Source organism: Uranotaenia lowii, chromosome 2 (assembly GCF_029784155.1).
Source record: "Uranotaenia lowii strain MFRU-FL chromosome 2, ASM2978415v1, whole genome shotgun sequence".
Classification (NCBI taxonomy): domain Eukaryota; kingdom Metazoa; phylum Arthropoda; class Insecta; order Diptera; family Culicidae; genus Uranotaenia; species Uranotaenia lowii.
In genome coordinates this window covers 186,245,636-186,269,437 of record NC_073692.1, presented here as the reverse complement: position 1 = coordinate 186,269,437, position 23,802 = coordinate 186,245,636, and the positions used below count along the sequence as shown (strand labels likewise).

The following is a 23,802-nucleotide window of genomic DNA, read 5'->3' as shown; positions in this document are numbered from 1 at the left end:
ATGTTCCTCCGAGGTGCATCAAATTTCAGAAAAAAGTATGTTTTTTCCTCTTTCAAAACTCTAAATCCTGAAATCGAACCGTCTATTCAGCGGGACAATCGCATAGTTCTATAACTCTAAAACTATTGAGGTACGTTCAATTCTGAGAGGAGGTACGCATATGTACCTTTTTGGTACATGCCGAAAAACTTGATTTCAGGTCGAAATTCTAAAATTGTCCCGCTGAATGGATTGACGTGGAACATCGCGAGGGGGAAAATAATGCGAAAAATCAATAAATTGGAATAAATTGCACGAAAGCTTGTATGCAACACAATTACATACTATATCATTGCACAAAACCTATAAATCAAGTAAATTTTTTTTTTTTTTATTTACAACTAGTTTATTAAAGGCCTTTCACTTTTATAAAGTTTAAATGTGCCGAGGGTATTTGTTTCACTGGTTAGTAGGGATGGGGGCCGTAATAGTCGCGGCGACTCAACAGTTAAAAAAAAAACTTTAAATAATGGAAAAGGAAGGGGTGTATAGGGGTTATTCTTCAATATCAGTTTTCCATTAGGGTCCGGTGGTGGCCTCCTGTAGCTGTGGTTTCGGTAGCTACGGTTTGGTATCGGTTTCCGACCTTCTGGCCAACCTTCTTCAGGAATGTGTCGAACCCGTTGGATGAGAAATCAAGTAATTTTATATCGAAAAATTTAATAAAACCAAGAATATAAAAGGTAAAAAAAACCCTTATCTTTCACAACTCTTATCTTTCACAATTTGTTTTTTTTTTTTTGAGAAGGCGGACTCATTGGCTAAGGTGGGTGCGTTACAAGGTGAAATCTTTGAGAGGATAATAACTTACAACGAATAATTTTCAATACCTCGCACTTGAGCGATTAACGCTTGGCAGTCTAGCCGGGATAATGGCACACTGGGACGTTGGCTCCATACGATTATTCCTAAGGTTCCGACAAAGGCATGGTTGAAGCATTTTAACATGAGTCGCGACTTCATTCGCGTGATTTCTCGGCTCATGTCAAATCACTACCGGCTTGACGCGCACTCGTTTCGTATTAATCTCGCTGCAACCAATGTTTGCGTTTGTGGGTATGGCTACCACGACATCGATCATGTTGGCAAACTTAGATTTTGGATATTTGTTCCCAATTTACAAATATCTCAAGCTGTCTGACTTGGTCGTTTATTCCGCTTACCCACGTAAACTCTCTGTTTGTTACCAAACCTAATACCGAAACGAAAAGTAACAATATTTGCAACCTTAAATTAATTAATTGTTATGTGTAAAATTTCTATAATTATTTTCTATTTATTGTAAAATGTAAAAAATGAACCATCCTAGTATAAGAAATAGCATAGCAGTGAGTTACCGGATGAACTGTTTTGAAACGGTAACTCACCAACCAGCTGATGCAACAACAACAAGTCAGCATAAACCAGTTGAAAATAAATCTCGTAGCGGCAACATCAGCTCCGTACTACTCGTTGTTTGTTCCGTCGGTCGAGTTTGTAGAAGTTAATAAAGTGGTGTTTTAATTTGTTCAATCGGTCGTCTATTCGGTGTTATTTTTAAGCACATCCGAAACCCGAAACAGATTTGTGCTGTGTGTTGTACTGCGGATTAAAAAGGGTGCAACAAATACCTTCCTCCTGACCCGTCGGCAGTGGAAAAGCTGCGAGCCAACCAACCATCAGCGCTAATCGATTGATCGACCCGAGGTGCACCCGCTGCTGTTGCTGTTGATTGCTGCGGAAGCAGCAAATGGTAAAGCCTCCGATCTAATTGAACCCGGTAAGCTACCCCCTGAATCCTCAACATTGGTCCTTCGAGCCGGATCGGAGGAATTCCCCACACGGAAGGTAGCGGTGAGTACACCATTTTCTTTACTCGACGCGCTGGCTGCATCAAGTTGGGCCATTTTGCTTGCCTTTTGTACTGCTGTACATTGTTTTTCGAGCCAAGAAAGCGCAAAGTGAAGCCAAGCCAACAGCACAAAGCCACCAACAGCTGCTAATTTTGACCTGCTGCTATGTGGATGTTTTACACCGGTCAGCAAAAATTGGGAAAGTGGATTTGATTGATTTTTGGCGAAAAAGTTTTGGACTTGGAATTCTTCTGGCAAATTCAGTCCTTATGCACCTGAGGCTTATATATTGGCAATATTGATTAATATTATATGCGATTGGGTGTGAGTGGGTGGCAGTCTTCGCGAAAGAATTGTGTGTCGCGTCGAGAAGGATTTTTTCGTCGATTTTAACACACAATTCTCGGTTCCGTTTCGAATCAAAGATTGATACACCGCGACGGGAAGGATTGAATCGTACGATTTGTATCATTCTTCGTCGTGTAGAAGTGTAAATCCGCGACGGGAAGGATTTAATCGTACGATTGGTTTACACTTCCGCCGTCGTGTTAAAAACCAGTACATCGGTTCGGGAAGGATTTCGTTTGCGTTTTTTGTGCTGTGTTTTCGTTATCGTACAGTGGTGGTAGCAAGTGTCTGTGTATTTCATCATGCCGAAAACCAAATCCGACGAAAGGGTGGAGGATGCCATTATTCGTCGCAAGGCTATTTTGACAAACCTGTCGGATGTTGAGAGGTTTACAAAGGAATTCAACGTTGATCGAGACACAGGGCGCCTTCAAGTTCGACAAGATTTAGTTGATCGGATCTACGACCAGTTTCAAAAGGCGCAAACCGTCATCGAGAAGTGGGATGGGCCAGACCGGCTTGAAATGCGTTTGGCTGAGAGATCGACCATCGAGGAAAGGTTTTGTGAGGTGAAAGCATTCCTGTTGAACAATATCCCGGAAAGGTTGAGCAGTTCTACATCAGCAGAGCCGACCGCACCAACCAGCACAGCTATGTTTCACCTACGCCTGCCCAAAATAGATTTGCCGAGGTTCGATGGTGATTTTTCGCGATGGTTGTCGTTCCGAGACACGTTCAAGTCCATGGTGCACTCGAACCCAGATGTTCCAGCGGTTGCAAAGCTGCAGTACCTGCTTCAGAGTTTGGAAGGCGAAGCCAAGAAACCTTTCGAGTCCGTGAACGTTGAGGCTGACAACTATCTTATAACTTGGGACGCGTTGATGAAGCGGTATGATAACCAGCGGTACCTGAAACGACAGCTCTTCAGGGCAATGTACGACATCCAGCCTTTAAGGAAAGAGTCTTCAAAGGATCTTCATACGTTGACTGATGATTTTGACCGCCATGTGAAGGCCATGGCTAAACTGGGTGAGCCGGTAGGTTACTGGGATACTCCGCTAGTGAACCTACTGTGCTACAAGCTGGATCCTACGACACTTCGAGCCTGGGAGGAAAAAACAAGCGACCTGAGAGACATCACTTACCAAGAGTTGATCGATTTCCTGTATTCTCGAGCGATGATGCTGAAGACCATCGTCTCAGAAGAACAGCGCAACCTGCAAACTATTCCAGCGAGGATGACGGGATCCCAACCGAAGAAGGCGTTCCGATTAGTGGCCAATCCTGTTGCGTCTGATCCAAAACCCGATTTACCCGTGTGTGTAGTTTGTTCGGAACGACACCATCTATTTCGCTGTAGGAAATTCGCAAGTTTCTCTCCCTACAACCGACGGCAAGTTGTCACATCCCATCGTTTGTGTTGGAATTGTTTCAATTCCGGCCATTTATCACGATCCTGTTCCTCCAGACACACTTGTCGTTTCTGCAATGGAAAGCATCATTCTCTCCTCCATGATGCGATCAAGACCACCAACTTCAATTCGGTTCCGAAACCAACTTCGCTTTTGTCGAATCCACCACTCCCAGCTCCACAACGTAGCACCGCTCCTCCAGATTCAGATCCGCAACCATCTACTTCGAGCCAACAAGTTTGTATGACTGTTCAGGCAACGAACAGTACAGTTTTGTTAGAAACGGTGATGCTTTTGGTGGTTGACAGTACGGGGAAGGAAATTCCGGCGCGGGCGCTGCTTGATTCCGCTAGCATGTGCAGCTTCATGACGAAGAAGTTGGCCAACACTCTCGATCTCCGCCGTTCTACCGTTGACATTGCTGTTTCAGGGATTGGTGAATCATCCAAGCAGATCAAGCGCCATTTAACAGCGAAGATTCGCTCAACCGTAACAAAGTACGCCACGAAGCTAGATTTCCTTATCCTCAAAAGGCCAACAGTTTGCCTACCGACAGTGAGAATTGATGTTGCTGCTTGGAAAATTCCCGACGTTGACCTGGCTGATCCACATTTTTTCATTCCTGCGGACATTGACCTCATCGTTGGCGGAGAAGTGTACCATGAACTTCACGGCGGCAGCAAGATTTCCCTCGGCAATGAGATGCCGACTTTAGTGGAGACTGTTTTTGGATGGGCTGTATCCGGATCGGCTCCGATAAATTCCTCCGTAACACCCCGGTTATGCCATCTTACGACCATCGATCGAGACCTAGAACAATCCATCGAAAGGTTCTGGGAACTCGAATCTCTGTTGCCGTCCCAAGCTCTGTCAGCTGAAGAAATAAAGTGTGAAGAAGTGTTCAGTGCTACCACCACTCGCGATTCGTCCGGTCGTTTCGTAGTTAGATTGCCACTCACTAGTGACCCCCTGGTACGTGTTGGTGAATCAAGATCCATCGCCGAGCGCCGCTTCCAAAGTCTAGAGAGGAGACTTAAGCGAGATCCTGCCACTCGAGAAGCCTACGTTTGTTTCATGGCCGACTACGAACGTTTGGGCCACATGATCAAGTTGACTGATCCAGTAGACGACTCTGTCCCCCACTGCTATCTACCACATCATCCAGTCTTCAAGGAGTCAAGCACAAGCACCAAGGTCCGTGTTGTTTTTGACGCTTCGTGCAAGACATCAACCGGCTACTCCATCAACGATATGCAGTTGGTGGGACCTACTATCCAGGACGATCTACTGTCGATCATTATGCGCTTCCGAACCCACCCAATCGCACTCGTAGCCGACATTGAAAAGATGTATCACCAAATACAACTGCACCTGGACGACTGTACGTACCAACGAATTCTCTGGCGCCAAGGTCCCGAAGAGCCTCTCGCAACATTTGAGCTGCAGACTGTTACGTACGGTTTCGCTTCAGCACCATTTTTGGCCACCCGCGCTTTACAACGCCTCGCTGAGGATGAAATCAGTCGTTTTCCTGTTGCCGCCCCAGCTTTTAAGAACGACTTCTACGTTGACGATTGTTTGACTGGTGCCGAAGATGTCGAATCCGCTGTTCAACTCCGCCGAGAAGCATCCGCTCTAGCTGCTTCTGCCGGTTTACCACTCAAGAAATGGGCATCCAATGTTCCTGAAGCGCTTCGTGGTATTCCTCGAGAAGATTTAGCCGTATCCGAAATCCACAGCCTGCAGGACGATCAGGCTGTCTCTACGCTCGGACTTGTTTGGGAAACAAGGTCTGACGTACTACGATTTCGAGTCCAATTGCCCCTGCCAGCTCCAGTACTCACAAAGCGCAAGATTATGTCGTACATCGCCCAGATTTTCGATCCACTTGGTTTGGTTGGACCGATTATAACCGTCGCCAAACTGTTCATGCAGCGTTTGTGGGGACTTCGAACAGAGAACGGAGAATCTTTCGAGTGGGATCGCCCACTACCAGCGTCGTACCAGGCCGATTGGAAGGAGTTCCATAGCACGCTGGATACCATCGCCACGATCCAAGTTCCTCGATACGTGTCTTCCGCCAATGCCACATCCTTTCAGTTGCATTTCTTTTCGGACGCGTCGGAGAAGGCCTACGGCAGCTGCTGCTACATTCGGTCGGAATGTGATGGAGTCGTCCGTGTCGTATTGCTGACATCGAAGTCGAAGGTCGCCCCGCTGAAGAGCCACCATAGCATTGCCCGTTTGGAACTTTGTGGAGCCGTTCTGTCTGTCAGCCTATCGGAGAAGCTCAACGTGAGCTCGTCAATCATCCGCTTTGGTGGACTGGTTCTCCATGGCTCCAGTTACCGCCTTCGCAGTGGCCACGAACCGAGTTGTCAGCCTGCCAAACCAGTTCGACGAGTGAGATGAGAGTTCCAGTTGCTGCGCTTCCAGCTGTCGTGAAGGATGACGAGTTTGCAGATCGTATCTTTGGAATGTACTCCAGTTACCAAAAACTTAGGCGCTCCATCGCTCACTGCATGCGATACTTTCGCTTGTTGAAAGCTGCTGCACGGAAGACGAAAAAGGAACCAATCCAAGCGCTTACCACCGCCGATCTGCATGAAGCAGATTTGACACTTTGTCGTCTTGCCCAGAAACAGAGTTTTCCTGAGGAGTTAGCCACCCTAGCATCGACCGGCCGCCTTCCATCTTCATCGCAGTTGAAGTACATTCGCACAAAACTGGATTCGGATGGAGTCATTCGGATTAGAGGAGTTCTGGCCAATGCAATCGTTCCAGAAGCTACGAAGCATCAAATTGTTCTGCTCGCGAAACACCCACTTTCAAAACTGTTGGCGAAGTATTATCATGGGAATTTACTTCACGCCGGCCCACAACTAATGCTCGCCACGATCCGTCAAAAGTACTGGATCATTGGTGGACGCAATCTAGTGCGCCGCACATTCCATGAGTGCCACAAATGTTTCCGATGCAGACCAAAGATGATCCAGCAAAGTATCGCAGATTTGCCTACGTCCCGTGTTGCGCCCCGAAGACCGTTTGCCGTTTCTGGTGTGGACTATTGCGGACCAGTTTACATCAAGTCTCTCGTCCGTAACCGAGGCCCAACGAAGGCATACGTTTGCATCTTCGTTTGCTTTACCACACGTGCCGTTCACATCGAGTTGGTGTCTGATCTCTCCACGCCGGCCTTCATCGCTGCTCTTCGCCGATTTTCTGCCCGCCGAAACTTTCCCCACGAGATCCACAGCGACAATGGCACTGCGTTCCGAGGTGCAAACAACGAGTTGCACAGAATTTACCAGATGCTGAAAACCGAACACGGAGGACGCAAGAACATCCTGGATTGGTGTGCAGAATCTGGAGTTGCGTGGCATTTCATACCACCTCGATCGCCCCATTTCGGAGGTCTATGGGAAGCAGCAGTGAAATCAGCGAAGCACCATCTATTGAGAGAAATAGGCCACTCCAACATTTCCTACGAAGACATGACGACGTTACTAGCCGAGGTGGAGATGTGTCTGAACTCCAGACCCTTGATTCCGATGCCAACCGAATCCGACGAGTTAGAAGCCCTGACACCTGGACATTTCCTTGTCGATGAAAGCCTGCGATCTCCACCCGAAGAAGACGTCGCAACTGTTCCGGACAATCAACTGTCGCATTGGAAGCTCACGCAGAAACGGTTCCAACGAATCTGGCGTAGATGGTACCCAGAATATCTGCAGCAGCTTCAAGCCCGAGCCACCAAGCACCGTAGACCATCAACTGTAATCCAGCCCAACCAAATGGTGATCATCCAAGACGATCTGCTTCCGCCAGCCCAATGGCCACTAGGGATCATCACAGCCGTTCATCCTGGGAAAGACGGCGTCGTACGAGTGGTCACCTTACGCACTGCGAAGCGAGATGTCGTTTCCAGGTGTGTCAACAAACTTGCTCTGTTACCCGTACCAGAACAACCCGAACCCAATCCAGCTGATGAGCAGCCCGTTGGAGAACCGGTCACCGCAGTTCCTGAAAACAACCAATGAGTAGAGCTGCACTCTAAGACAGCTCCTGTACGAAATTTCATGGATCAGGTGATTGCGGTTCCAATATTTTTAAAGGTTGTTTGTTGGTCTACTTGGTTCCCTTTTGCTTCCCAGAACCACTTGTCGTCGTCTCCGCCTGTATATTGCGGACCTCCCAGATCCAGTAGTCGCAGATTGCAGCCTGAATGAGTAGAGCTACACTCTAAGTTAGCTCCTGTATATCAATTTTGAAAATCAGGTGATTGCAATTCCAATACCCCCTTATTTTGTTTGTTGGGCTACTGGGTTCCTTCTTGCTCCGCAGAAATCAACGCTCCAAGTGTGGTCGCACTTCATCATTTCCGGCTTCGTGTGGTGGACATCTCCTCCCATCGGATTCCTAGCACTGGCTTATTGATAGCAGTAGTCGGTGGTCGCAGCTTATATGAGTAGAGCTACACTCTAAGTTAGCTCCTGTATGAAAACCATTAGCACCAGGTGATTGCGGTTCCAATCATTTTATTTTATGTTTGTTGGTCTACTGGGTTCCTCTTTGTTCCAGAAAGCAAAGCTCCAGATGGTGTCCGTACCGCCCAGTACCAATCGCTCCTCCTGCTCCCCTGGTGCCATGATGCGTCTCGTTGGTCCACGCAGCCGAAGATAAAGGAAACAGATGAAGGCTCCCCAATGTCACCGAAATTTATGTTGAAATGTCCGTGCCATTTCAAGGTGGCCGGAATGTTTGTTACCAAACCTAATACCGAAACGAAAAGTAACAATATTTGCAACCTTAAATTAATTAATTGTTATGTGTAAAATTTCTATAATTATTTTCTATTTATTGTAAAATGTAAAAAATGAACCATCCTAGTATAAGAAATAGCATAGCAGTGAGTTACCGGATGAACTGTTTTGAAACGGTAACTCACCAACCAGCTGATGCAACAACAACAAGTCAGCATAAACCAGTTGAAAATAAATCTCGTAGCGGCAACATCAGCTCCGTACTACTCGTTGTTTGTTCCGTCGGTCGAGTTTGTAGAAGTTAATAAAGTGGTGTTTTAATTTGTTCAATCGGTCGTCTATTCGGTGTTATTTTTAAGCACATCCGAAACCCGAAACAGATTTGTGCTGTGTGTTGTACTGCGGATTAAAAAGGGTGCAACAAATACCTTCCTCCTGACCCGTCGGCAGTGGAAAAGCTGCGAGCCAACCAACCATCAGCGCTAATCGATTGATCGACCCGAGGTGCACCCGCTGCTGTTGCTGTTGATTGCTGCGGAAGCAGCAAATGGTAAAGCCTCCGATCTAATTGAACCCGGTAAGCTACCCCCTGAATCCTCAACACTCTCCCCTTGTGTGTTCTTCATTTAATGTCTGTTTTTTTTTTTTTTTAATTATTTATTAGTACCACCTCTCATCCAACGGGTTCGACACATTCCTGAAGAAAGCTGGCCAGAAGATCGGAAACCGATACCAAACCGTAGCTACCGAAACCACAGCTACAGGAGGCCACCACCGGACCCTAATGAAAACTGATATTGGAGAATAACCCCTACAAATCCCTTCCTTTTCCCTTGTTTAAAGTTTTTTTAACCTTCCTAGGCCGTTCGGGTCAATATGACCCGAAGCGAACTTTAAAATCGTCATAACTCTTTTGAAAAAATCGGAAAAATATGAAATTTGGAACATATTACTAAAACCACGAGATACATAACCTGTAGAAAAAGCAGCTTCCGGTGACCACCGGAAATGCCACAACTGGCAAGCCGAAAAAAAAAGTTACACATAAGCCGTTCGGGTCAATATGACCCGAGAGTTTGCGCGCGTTCCCCTGATGAAATATGTTAACCGATTTTCATGATTTTACATTCATTAGTTAGGAAATTTATTCTAGTTTCTGAATCTATAAAATTTTAGTAGTTTTAACTTATCCGAACGTCTGGATTCTGCTCCGAATGGAAAAAAACCCCGAAAATAATGTCTTCTCAGAATACCCATTACTTCTAATTGCTTTTACGTATTGAAATTATTTTATAAGTTTTGAAATTGTGAAAAATAAATCTTTTCAAACATATAGAAAAATTGAAGGTAATATGGAATTTTCTGTCGCTAGAGTAGAATTTCTGAAAAAAAGCATCTTTTTTCGTACTTTTGTTTTGCAATGTTGTCTCTCATTCTTAACTGAACCGATTTCCAAAATTCAAATTTTAGTTTCATTTTGATAACATGATCATCATTTTCACTGAATACACATAGTATCTCAAATATGACTGTTATTCGTAATACGAGAATGAAAACAAGAAAAAAATCGTAGTTTTCGTACCCGGCTGTTACGATGCGCGCGTTTCTCATTTTGTTACCGCGATTCCTTAAAACTTTTCATGAAACCTGCCCACTTTTTATATACCCAATGATAGATTTTAATCTCTACAATCGATTGATATGCTTTTTATGTGGTTTTTCAAAAATTTGTAGCAACGTTTTTCGAATTTACTAAAAGATATCGGATTCGACCAGATTTTCAAACGTTTTGTAGCAAGCAAACACAACCCCCCGGGAGAGCATAAATCGAACAAAATCCATGGCTCTCCCGGTCGTGCTCTCGAAATCTAGCTTCCTATAGCAGACTGAAGGAATCGCCCGCATGGTTACGTAGGGTGGTTTGTGTTGATACGTATGAATATTTTTACGTAACTCATAGCTAAGTCATTGTCTTCATCATTTTGATTGTTTTTCAGTTTTTCAAAGTTACAGAGACCTAGTTCATAAATGTTTTAAGATATTTTTAAGAATCCTCATTTTGCAAAATAATTACGGTGGCATCTTCTTTGATTTTTATTATAACATAAAATTTACATACATACATACTACTTTTACACAAGTGTGAATGTTTTCGATGTTAATTTTTGAAATATTTCAAAACCATACGTATTAAAATAAGATTTGCTGTTTATATTTCAGATTACTAATCTGAACTTCAAATCCGAATGATGAATAAAATTTTAGAATTAATAATTCAAGATTCACGATTCATATTTCTTTGTTCACAATTATTTTTTTCTGAATTCAAAACTCTTAAATCGAAATAATGAGCTTCTAATTCACTTTTAAAAATTCATTGTTCACAATACTAAGTTTCCAATGGTGAATTTTGAATTAAAAATCCACAATTTTCCATTCTTTTTTAAAACCTGATTCAAAAAAGAATAAATTCACGATTGAAAAATCGTACTAAAAAGTTGTTAGTTTCATATCTAGGATACTAAATTCGAAAATGTTAAATTGGAATTCACGTTCTGATTTTTGTTGAGTTTGAAACGTATCAATTTGTTAGGGCTAGATAAGCTACTTTACGAACGTTTTGATTGCCCGGCTGGGCGTTCACTATATTGGTCTCCAGGAGATGACGATTTTGGCGGGACTTTTCTCCCAAACTCTGCTGCACGGGTGGAGCTATGTCAACTAAATGAAGGTTATGTGAAATGAAACTATGAATTTCGTGAGAAAATTTAACTACTTTGGGAACATCATATATACAAAAAATAGCACACTAGAACTGGTTTAGATGGGGACCATACAATTTGATTTTATTTTTCATCGTATTGGGGTTTTAATGGAAAAGTGTCACTTTTTGCATGAGAGGGCAAGTTTACCACAACATCACTGATTAAGGATTAAAAAAAAGTGGAATATGTACTTGCGCTTGGTAGATTTATTGATGTGTTTGCAAAACTCGATGCGGCCGTGATGCTCGTTGGTCGACTCGTTGGGGGACGGTTGACGGGCTGGCAACGACAAGCTCGACGATGACGATCCAGAAATTGAGTTGATTGTTTCAGGCGAATATTTCCAGGCAGTAATGGTCTGTGTTGACGTAGACCAGAATAATGTCCACGTGGAATTTGGGTCTATGTTGACGGAGACCTTTATAATGTCCACGTGAACTTAAGGTCAATTTTTACGGGGACCTTAATCATGTCCAGGGAGTGGTGCCAAGGTGAACACAGGAAACTCGCGCGTGGCTTACGAGACGGCAGGTCTGGCGATGACTTTGCCGTTCGCGGATTTTTGGGATGTACGGTGAAATATATTTTGGTTTTTTCCTAGTCACATCACTTCACGATTTGCCATCTTCATATAGTGGTTGAGAGGCTTAATCCAATTGCGCACTCGCGGTTCACCAGTGAATTACTTGTCACAAAAAAAACGGGGTATGGCGCGGAAAACTATCGTTTTTCCTAAACTCACTCCCGGACTAATCGATCGATATTTTAGAAAAGAGACCTGCTTTACTTTCGGAGGTCCTATATATACACTCAGAAAAATTCTATTATACATGCCATAAGATTCTCTTATGAAGTGGCGCCATAAGAAAAATCAATGAAATTCATAAGATTATCTTATGACGCGAATGAACTCTGCAGATGAACACCTGTTCCAATGAGAGGTTGTGGCTTTTCATAAGAGGGTCTTATAAAAACAGGAAATGTCACGTTCGATGAGAATAATTCCAAACAATTGATGTTAAAAATTTATTTTATTGTTCGGCTAATTTGTTTGGAATTACAAACATTATGGTCAACATCAGCAGCACTTCAATACCCGGTTCCAATGAATTTGTTCGGCCGCATACGTTATTTTGAACTTGGATTTTTTCCCGGTCAACGTGCTGAAAAGTAAACAAAAAACAAATTAGAGTTTACCTTTACAAATATGTTTAACGATTTCAAAAATAAACTTCAATTCAAACTTACCATTTAAAAGAATGAAACTAATTATTACACAACTTCGTTTGACGACTGAAAAATGACTGATGGAAAGGACGTGTTCATAATAACTTCGTATGAAAATTGAAAGAATTTCATAAGATTCTTATGAAAACTTAGTTTGGGCGCAAAAAAGGGGTTCATAAGACGTATCTTATGAAAATTATAATAAGATTTTGCCTGAGTGTACCTTTGATTCTCGTCCTTTCCTTTTCATTTCCGCCCATCAAATCCTGTCCCCATCGTTGACGTCTTCATTGATTGACAGGAACAGTACAATTTATTTTTATGGTTGGTGTCTGTTTTTTTCGAATTCGATGTTTTTTTTTTCAAAATATACATTATGGCATGTTCAAATTCAAATTTTTAATACGATGTTCCCTTTTTTTATGAATTATTAATAGTAATATATTTTAAAAGTCCTAAGAGCAAACGCACCAATAAGTGAGTATACGCGGCCCGGTTTTGCTCATTTCAGCGGACCGGTTTTAGGATACACACTCTTTCGCGCACCGGGCGGTAGCATAATTATATTTTCAAATTCAGCATTGCACTGGGAAAACTTTTGAAGAAAATCTTAATCTTAAATTAATACGGACCGAGTAAATTTTCGGAGTCGTCAGTTTTTTTTTGCTAAAATTTCGATTAATGTTGGTCTTAAAAGCTGCTATCCGTAACGTGACGTCAAAGTCTACATCCTGGTTGAACATGCCGTACAGCAGCAGCAATTGACTTAAGGCCAAGCACCTTAGACGACCAGCAATCGGGTCCGATGACGGATGCAGCAAGAACTTCTTAGCAGTTAGCAGGATGTTTGCTTCGCTTGACCTCGTTATCATATCTATAGGACACCGCTTTCAACCGGTGGTGGTTGTTTTCGGCGACCGATTCAACTTTGATCCTTTCGGCAAAGCGTTGAATTTCCCTTACGGTGTTTCCAATTCCGTGTCACCCGTTTGCTGGATTGTGATTAAAAACTTATTGAATTGTAGGACGACTTGATTGAATAGAATAAGTTCAGATAAGAATGTATTTTCGAATTAAGCTCGATTTTGTTTTCAAAACGCCGGGCACTTATATTTCCTAACACATGGACCCGAAAAACAAAATTCAACAAACTAAACAGTTCAACTAAAATTCAACTTTATTTATTTATTATATTTCTATTAAAATCATACTTTTCTAAAAAATCTTCAACTTTTTTCTATCCAACGTGCTGACTGAAATAGTTGCTGCTCCGAAAAACGGGGAAAAACAGTACTGGAATGCCACCCATATTGGCCGGTTGGATACAAATATCCTGCACAGCGCACTGGTCTCGATTATTATTACTCCATTAAATCTTCAGGAAGCAATCGTCGGACTTGAAGGGCTTTTTGGAAATATTGCATGGAATTAGTTTTTGTGCAATAAAAAAAAGTTTCTGCCCAAGATGCGATTTTTAACAACTCCGTTGAAGCCCTCGGCTCGTGTTTTGACATACATACAGTGGTTCGCTTCCGTCATAACGAGCCATATTGCTGGCCACTTCGCATTGATTCAGAATCGAGTAAACAACTTCGTTTGTTTAATTCTGCTTAAAACGGTAGAATTTTTTCAGTGCATGTTTGCTCTCGCCCCTTTCTAGTGAGCAAATTTGGTGATTTTGTCGGTCCCGACCATGATGGCTCTAGATATGGTGATCTCATATGCCAAATCGCCATTCCGCCATATTGAAAAAAGTTTTGACAGCTGGCTGTAGTGTTTACGAAAATAGGGATCCAGGGATGCCAGGTGTTAGTGATAAAAAATCAGATGGCAAAAAAGTGTGTGTATGTGCAGAAGCCAATCGTAAACGAAAGATCAAAAGATTTAAAACCGTACTGGGGTTTAGTTTATTTTATTATATTTAAATTGAGTTTTCGGAAAAAAGCAATGATATGAGTATATTCAATGAATTGATTTGTATTCTAAACGCTTTTTTTAATAAAATTACAATACAGTTCGGTCTATCCGTATGTTCCGAAAAAAAACTTTTCATTGACCTTTATGATAGAAAGGATCTTAAAGGGTGGAACAAACAACTAAAACCCTAAACCGGATGTTGCTTGCTCCTTATATATTCTTTTTACCTTATCCAAAGAGCTATTTTGTTTCCCTTTAATCGAAAAGTGTTGGATGAAAATAAACGTAAATCGGTTCTGCTAAAGGAATGCTAAAAATTCTGCTATTGATTATTTTCATGATTAAATGATAAACGATTTTATGATTCGAAATTTTATTTTCAAATAACTGTTGCATCATGTAAATACTGCTTAAGCCTTTTTTAATATTAACATATTCAGTTAATCTACCTTCACCACCACCCACGAGCAGCGCTGAGCTGGAGCTTTGCTGCACTTGAGGATGACTAGCAATTGGACAGCATCACCTGCAGAATCCTTCAGGGGCTCAATTCATTCCGGACAATCAACAGTCTGCAGTGGATCGAACTGATTCCCCAACCCACTCATCGTCATGTTGCTCAGGCGCCTAACGCTGCCCCTATTTTCCTATTTCAGCTCATCGGTTCCCTCATTCAAAAGTGCCAAAAACTTCATCTGGTTTTTCCAAATGCTACCCATCAGATCCGGATTACTCGATTGGATCTTCTGGAGCAGCGATGGCAACAGACGGGGGTCCTCCTGAAGCAGCTTTTTCATCTCGATGAAGATCGGATGTTCCTGCAGGAGGGCCAGCCGCTTCTCGGACGATGGAATGTAACGCCTCGCCATGTTACCATCCGATTCGATGACTTTCTGCTGCTTCTAGATAGCTCTTGAAAGAAAAAAGTGTTGAATAAGCATAAATTTGTCATAAGTAATGCAAAATTAATGTTACTAACCGCTACCGACAAAGCTGGCACCGTCGTTTATAGGTCCAACTTCTTCCAGCTTTGCTTACTAGCCCGGAACTCAGCCGGAAAATTTTGCTTCGATTCTATGAATTATATTTGCAAAAATCAAGGCGCAATTTTTGTCTAAGCAATATCTTGATGATTGGAAAAACTTCGTGTTTTACAAAAAATCAGAGCACCTGGCATCCCAGCCAGACAGCAGCCAGCCGAACAGCCAGCTGTCAAATTTCGGCTCCTCCTCCGCATCCAACCCTCGTCTACTTTTTGCCAAAGTAAGACCACCATATCTAGAGCCATCATGGTCCCGACGGCAACGGCCCTATTTTGCTCACCTTGATACTAACCCCCGGTGCGGTATAGAAGTGATTAAATTCGCGAGCATTTTCACTTTGCTCGCGATTGCTGCGGATGCCCTAACAAAATGTTTTATTTTTACATATATAATGAATAGAATAAATAACTACCTAATTATAAAAAAAAAACTAAACAACAAGAAACAAGTAATACGGAAAATTTAATAAATAACAAAAATTTAATTTATCTAATGGCGACACCAACCTAAGGCTACTAAACACAAATTATGACATATTTGTATTTAGGAATTTACGGACAATTACAAAAAAAATATAACAATTTTTTTTAAAGACTGATCGGTACTGTACCGGTCAGGAAATACCATCCATACTCTTAGTTTTTAATATGTGTCTAATTTATGTTCACTTGACACTGTAATTAATTTGCTCGAAAACACCACTATTTGTATATGTACCCTAGGATAAGCATAACTCTCTCTTAACATAAAAGCTTTCTTCGAGAGAGTATGAAACCGCTCATAGAATAGAAAGTTAGCCATTTTTAGAATAGAATAGATTGTAACGTTGAATACTACACACGGATTTTTCACTTCGCTAATAAATTAGTAATTAGTCCAATAAAGCGACTTTCAATAAGTGCATCCGAAATCAAGTGATAGTAGTAGAACCGCAATTGAATTGCGAAGTGTTTTCAACACATCAACGTACACCCCCAAGTGCAAACAAAATCTTCCCCCCGAGCGGGCGATCAACTGCTGTGCCATCAATTGTGCGACTTACCTGGAGTTCCTGTGTTGGTGGATGCCGTCGACTGGAGACGGAAAGAAATTCCCCGAAATCCGAACCCCCCATCGGCCGTGCCCGAACATTTGGTCCTTCGAGCCGGATTCGAGGACAGAAGCTCATCTGGACCAGCATTGGAATCCAACATTCGCCATCTTCGGAAGCGCAGTAGCAGCTGTGGTTTGTACAATCACATCAAGGTAGGCCATTTTGTGATATACTCACCGTGAATATAATATTCAGGCCCATTATTCACTTGGCCAACGAAAATTTGTCCAATTATTGCAATTGCAACAGCAGCAATTAGAATCAAGTTGGTGATTGATATTTATTAGAACCAAAACAAACGGCAATTACACTGTCTCACAAAATTTTGAGGTTTTACACTGGAGCACAAAAGTTTCGGAACAAGTTTTTTTTAAATAAAACTTTTTGAGGAGAAATTGCATTGGATAAATAAAGGCGTGCTGTAGAACGAATTGCAAGTGCATTTAGCCTGTTGCACTTTACAGTGTCGGTCAAAATAATAGCGACACTTCGGAAACTACATTTTTTGGAGAAATTGCAAATCACTTTTGGTTTCAAATCGTAACAGTTGTGTTACAACATTGCTGGGTGCTGTTCATACGAGTTGCTGACTACAGTACGGTCCAAAAAGATAGCAACATCTACAAAATAAAAATAAATTTGGGAATTTTATTTGCGAGAAAATATCCGAAAGTCAATCATTGGTGGTGTGTCCGGTATTTTTGGTGTCAACAAGTGTGATTCGAGTGGTGGTAATATGGCTAGCAAGGCGGAGAAGAAATTAGCAGCGGACCTTCTGACGCGACGACGAGCGTGTGCCGAGCGAGATGTGGTGGAGAAGTTCATCGCGGAGTACACCTATGAACGAGATTGTTGCCAGGTTGCGGTGCGTTTGGAGGCGCTGAACAAATGCAACGAGCTGTTCCTGAACGTGCAGAATGATATTGAGCTGGGTGATCACGAGGAGAGGTTTGAAGGTCATCTAGAGTTTCGGGCGGATTTTGAGGATCGATTCTGCAGGGCGAAAGGTTTTCTGCTGTCCAAACTGGAAAGTAGGGAGCATCCGTTGAGTTCGACGATCATGCACGCATCGTCTTCACACAACATGTCTGCTAGTTTCCACCATCGTTTGCCGAAAATCGATCTGCCGAAGTTCAGCGGAGATGAGTCGCGTTGGATCTCGTTTCGTGACAACTTTATCTCAATGATCCACTGCAACGAAGATATCCCGATCGTGAACAAGCTACAATATCTTCTACAGTCACTGGAGGGAGAAGCTAAGAAGCCGTTTGAGTCTGTGGACATCCAAGCGGACAACTATTCGTCGACATGGGATGCACTGAAGAAGCGGTACGATAATAAACGGTTTCTCAGGAAGGAATTGTTTCGAGGCCTGTACAATCTCCCATCGATAAAGCGTGAGTCAGCACAGGACCTCAACACTCTGGTTGATGACTTTCAGCGACATGTCAAGGCATTGGGAAAATTGGGCGAGCCAGTAGAGCACTGGGACACTCCACTTATTTTTATTCTTTCGAATAAATTGGATGCAGCAACGATCCGCGCTTGGGAGCAAGATACTCGTCAAAAAGACGAAGTAAAGTACGACGAGCTCATCGATTTTTTGATCCAACATGTTCGAATGCTGAAATCCGTTGCCAGTGATCTGCAGCACCGTTCAACAGTGTTGACTGTTTCCAGGGTGGCCGGACAAACACCGAAGAAGCCGTCAGCGATCAAATCCGTCGTCAACGCAGCAACATCCGAGTCGCAATCCAGCACACAACAGTGCCACTGTTGTTCCAAAACGCACCCTTTGCACCAGTGTCCAGCATTCAAGAAGCTGTCGATCTCCCAGCGGCGAGAACTAGTCACGAGACACAGTCTTTGCCGAAACTGCTTCCGTTCAAATCACCAGGCACGAGCGTGCAAGTCGAAGTTTGTTTGTAGAAACTGTCAAGCTAAGCACCACACTATGTTGCACGATCAACCAGCCCCGCAACCCACGTCGGCGATTCAAGGCACCAGTGGTTCACTCAGCCCGCCAGCAATCAACTTATCTGTGCATTCCAACTCGACGGTTCTACTGGAAACAGTTGCGCTTCTAGTGGTCGATCGGTATGGAAGGCAAATTCCAGCACGCGCTCTTCTGGATTCTGCAGCGATGTCTAACTTTATCACGAAGAAGCTGGCGAACGAGCTCGCCACTAGACAAAGCCCCGTGGACATCTCAGTTGCAGGAATAGGAGAGTCCGTCAAGCGCATCAAGCACCAGCTAACGGCCAAAATTGTTTCCAGGAACAGTGACTTCTCCACCACACTCGATTTTCTAGTTATGAGGAAGCCGACATCAAATCTGCCCACAATACCTATCGACACATCTGCGTGGAACATTCCTGAAGTGCCTTTGGCGGATGTCCATTTCAATGTTCCAGCTACGATCGATATAATCATCGGTGGAGAGTGCTATCACGAGCTCCACACCGGCGTTCGCCAATCTCTTGGCAACGGCTTCCCGTTCTTGGTGGACACACACTTTGGCTGGACAGTTTCCGGCAAGGTAACGACCGGCTCCACCACCGCACCACGAGCGTGCTACATCTCCGCCGTTGACCAGAACTTGGACTCTACTCTGGAACGTTTCTGGGAGCTGGACACCGTCGATGAAGGCCAAAACCTCTCAACAGAAGAACGGAAGTGCGAAGAGATTTTTGCCAGCACCACCACTCGAAATCACGATGGAAGGTACGTCGTACGGCTGCCCCGGACTGATGATTCCCAGATCACCCTTGGAGACTCTCGCATGATCGCAATTCGCCGGTTCTACAGCTTAGAACGCCGCCTACAGCGAGATGACTCCACCAAAATGGCCTACCACAAATTCATCGAAGAATACGCACAACTTGAACACATGTTTAAGATAGATCCTGTCGTCGATAACAAACCACACTGCTATCTGCCACATCACCCGGTCTTCAAGGAAGCCAGCACAACCACCAAGGTACGCGTGGTATTCGACGCTTCTTGCAAGACCACATCCGGGTATTCGCTGAACGATATGCTGCTCGTCGGTCCGGTCGTCCAACAGGATCTGCTGTCCATCACCCTTCGATTCCGTACAAAGGCCATCGCTCTTGTGGCGGACATTGAAAAAATGTACCGTCAAGTTAATTTACATCCCGATGATCAGCCCTTTCATCGAATCCTTTGGAGGGAGAACCCTTCTGAACCGTTGGATACTTACGAACTCCGCACCGTTACTTACGGAACCGCTTCAGCTCCGTACCTGGCAACTCGTGTTTTGAAGCAGCTAGCCATTGATGAAGGAGATAGGTTCCCAGTCGCAGCCGAAGCCATCGATGACTACTACATGGATGATCTACTATCCGGTGCCAATGATCTAGAGTCCGCTGTACAAAAACGCCGCCAGATGTCCGCGATGTGTCAGTCTGCAGGATTTCAGCTGAGAAAGTGGGCTTCTAACAACCGATCGGCTCTTGTAGACGTTCCATCTGCAGACCTTGCCATCGATCCACTGCATGACTTGAACGAAGATCAATCGGTATCGACTCTCGGCCTAGTTTGGGATACTCGAACTGATATGCTGCGGTTCAACATCAACCTTCCACTTCCTGCGTCGGTGCTGACCAAGAGGAAACCCAAGCAACCAGAATTCCCTTAAAAAGGTTCCACAGAAGCTTAATCAGCTCTCGTTTGTGTCTGAAGGGAATGCTAATCAGCCCAAAATTTAAGTTCTTAAAGCTACTTTCAAGTTCGTTTAGGTAGCTGAAGAGAACGCTATTCAGCTTCTAAGAGAATGTCAAGAAACTTCTACGCGCCGAAAAAAAATCCGATTGACAGATTGTTCTGACAACCAGATGTCAGATTGCTAGGTTGCCGGTCTATCATGGTCTATCTCATTGGTTTTAATTATATTGTTTTGATTACAAAATCTGCTTACACGCCTAGGGAATTGAACCGCTGCTCTCTAGATTGCGATGAAACTCACCAGCCTCTCGACCAATCCAGCAATAGATCATTGCCATTGTAATAATTAGTATTTAAACTCAATATCATTTGAGATGATTGAATAGGTTGGTCAATAGTTTGTTCCTTATGTCATTTGAAGGACTTTCAGTACACAATATGAATAATAACAATAATTCGCATCATCAAAAATTTATTCGAATATCTTAACATTTATAAGAAAAATTCGAAAAAATCTTGAATTCCTTTGGTAAATATCAGTACAGATATAAACAAAACAAATACCATGACAAGAAATTGACAGCCATTTTTGACATGTCGCTTAGAATTCCCATATAGGTTCTTTAAAACACCTTCAAGTATCTTAATGGTACGTTTTAGGATGTTACGCGAACGTTATCGACCTTCTTGAAAGACATTTTTGACATGTCGCTTAGTATTCCCATATAGGTTCTTCAAAACACCTTCAAGTATCTTAATGGTACGTTTTAGAATGTTACGCGAACGTTATCGACCTTCTTGAAAGTAGTTCTATTGAATGCGCTTAGAAGTTCCGTTATCGATAGTTTATCCTTTCAAAGGGCGATAGAAGTTCCTGAGTAACTTTTACGCGACAAGAGTCACCTGAAGTTCCCGTAAAACATTTTTTCAGCCAAATGTGAACTTCGGAGTTCGGAGTTAAGTAAAAACGCGACTTTTGGTTGCTTGGGAAGTAATCTCCTACATAGCGAGGATTTTCGATCCGTTGGGCCTCGTCGGACCAGCTATAACACTGGCCAAGCTGTTCATGCAACAGTTGTGGCGACTTAGATCAGAAAAGGACGAACCGTACGATTGGGATCGGCCTCTGCCTTCGAAGCTGCAGGAGGAGTGGAAGCAGTTCCATGCAACGCTCTACATTTTAGCCGACATTCGAATTCCTCGGTTTGTCAACGGATATGCAGATTGTTCGATCCAGCTCCATTTCTTCTGTGACGCATCTGAAGCTGCATATGGATCTTGTTGCTTCGTTCGTTCCGAGTTTGCAGGCGAAATCAGAGTGCGGTTGTTGACCTCCAAATCCAAGGTTGCTCCTTTGGCCAAGAAACATTCGATTGCACGTTTGGAGCTATGCGCAGCTGTTCTATCCACAAAGTTGTTCCGGAAGGTACAAGGCGCGATTGGGTCATCAGAACACGTTTATTTCTGGTCTGACTCAACCACAGTCCTCCAATGGTTGAGGTCGCCACCGCATCGATGGAGAACCTTTGTTGCCAATCGCGTTACTGCTATCCAGACTGGCACTGAAGGTTTCAATTGGAGACACGTCCCGGGAGTGCAGAATCCAGCCGACGAACTTTCTCGTGGACTACAGCCCTCCGATCTTCTCAACCAAGCTCGATGGTGGAACGGTCCAGATTGGCTGTCGTCGTCATCGGAATATTGGCCACGATGTGTTTTGCCGGAGAATGATTCACCAGAGGTCGCTGAAGAAAGTCCTTCTGTCAGTTTAGCTGCCACCGTTTCCGAAAAAGAGGATTTTGCAGACCAGCTGTTCACTCGGTATTCAACGTTCAAGCGACTCAACCGGGTAACAGCCGCTTGTATCAAATACATCAAGGCACTCCAAGCTGCAGCTATAAGGAGGAAAAATCAACTAATTACGCCGTTCCCTACACCCAATGAGTTAGCGATCGTCTACCTTTCAGCTGAAGATTTAGCCGAGGCAGATCGTGCGCTGCTCCGATTAGCCCAGTCACAGCTATACGCGGAAGAGCTCTCCGAGTTCCAAAATCCCAAACGTACGAGAAATCCGCTGTCGTCGCAGCTACGATACCTACGTCCTTTCCTCTGTGATGATGGTATTATTCGCGTTGGTGGTCGCCTAAGGAATGCAGACGTTGCGCAGAGTGTCAAACATCCAGCAGTTCTCTCGGCTAAGCATCCACTGGCAAGGCTTATTACGGAGCATTACCATCGAACGCTTTTGCATGCTGGACCGCAGTTGATGATTGCCACTATTCGCCAGAGATACTGGATTCATGGAGGAAGAAATTTAGCTCGCCAAACGTACCATGGCTGTATGAAATGCTTTCGGCAGAAGCCGACCCTCGTTGAGCAAAGCTCCGCAGATCTACCAAAATCCCGTGTGATCCAAGATCGTCCATTCGCTGTGTGTGGAGTCGACTATTTCGGGCCCATTTTTATCAAGTCACCGATTCGTCGTCATGGTCCAACAAAGGCATATGGTGCCATTTTCGTATGTTTCGTTACGAAGGCCGTTCACATTGAGTTGGTGTCGGATCTGTCAACGCCCGCCTTTCTGTCAGCACTTCGTCGCTTCGTTGCCCGTCGCAGTCGCCCGAGGGAAATTCATTCGGACAACGGGACAGCTTTCAAAGGTGCATCGAACGCTCTTCACCGATTGTACGACATGCTGAAGAAAAACAGCGAAGACAGGGAGCAGATATTCAACTGGTGTGCAACGGAAAGAATCCAGTGGAAATTCATTCCTCCGCGAGCTCCGCATTTCGGTGGATTATGGGAAGCTGCGGTGAAGTCTGCCAAACACCATATTCTACGTGAGATAGGACACACGAACATGAGCTACGAGGACATGACCACACTGCTCGCTGAAGTGGAGATGTGCCTTAATTCACGTCCAATCACCCCGATCCCGACGGAAACCGATGATCTCGAGGTGTTAACTCCAGGACACTTCCTTGTGGGCACCAACTTGCAAGCCGTTGACGATGTGGATGTTACTGCAAAGCCCGACAACCATCTCGACCATTGGAAGCTCACCACAAAACGGATGCAGGGTATCTGGGCTCGTTGGTATCCCGAATATCTCGCCCAACTACAAACTCGCGCTAGGAAGGGGAGCAAATCGGCGGTTCCGGTGGAGGTTGGAAAAATCGTGGTAATCAAGGAAGACAACTTACCACCAGCCTTGTGGCCACTAGGTCGCATCACAAAACTTCATCCCGGCCGAGATGGAGTTGTTCGTGTTGTGGGACTGAAGACAGCCAAGCGTGATGACGTCATCAGAGCGGTGAACCGGATAGCCATCTTACCCACCGCCAGCATCCAAGACGTTAACCCAACAACCACCGAAGATTAGCAGAAACTACAAAGACCGGTAGAGCACGCCGAACGTGCTCAACGCGCTAATGGAGCGCTATCAGGTGATTAGCGTTCCAAATTTATTCTTTAAACCGTTCGATCTACCGGGTCTTTGCTGCTTCCAGATCCGTATGTGTCCTGTAGAGCCTAGCCATTGTTTGTTTCAACGAGATCAATCTCCAAAGACCGGCAGAGCACGCCGAATGTGTCTCGATGCGCATTCCAAGCGCTAAAAGATCCTATCTCAAACATTACTCCATTAATATTCCATCACCGTGTTCCAAGCCGCAAC

The 23,802-nt window shown here is 44.0% G+C and overlaps 4 protein-coding genes across 4 annotated transcripts in view; 3 read left to right on the top strand and 1 right to left on the bottom strand.

Moving 5' to 3' along the window:
* Positions 1-23,802, bottom strand: part of LOC129742179 (zinc finger protein 587B-like) — a 31,951-nt gene that overhangs the window by 1,947 nt on the left and 6,202 nt on the right. The window lies entirely within an intron of this gene.
* On the top strand, positions 2,522-6,043 carry LOC129742178 (uncharacterized). Its single transcript, XM_055734039.1, has one exon. It carries the CDS (start codon positions 2,522-2,524, stop codon positions 6,041-6,043), a length of 3,522 nt encoding a protein of 1,173 aa, XP_055590014.1.
* Positions 6,040-7,671, top strand: LOC129742177 (uncharacterized). Its single transcript, XM_055734038.1, has one exon. It carries the CDS (start codon positions 6,040-6,042, stop codon positions 7,669-7,671), a length of 1,632 nt encoding a protein of 543 aa, XP_055590013.1.
* On the top strand, positions 17,176-23,508 carry LOC129742176 (uncharacterized). The gene is made up of 2 exons (XM_055734037.1): positions 17,176-20,058; positions 21,202-23,508. Exons 1-2 carry the CDS (start codon positions 17,176-17,178, stop codon positions 23,506-23,508), a joined length of 5,190 nt encoding a protein of 1,729 aa, XP_055590012.1.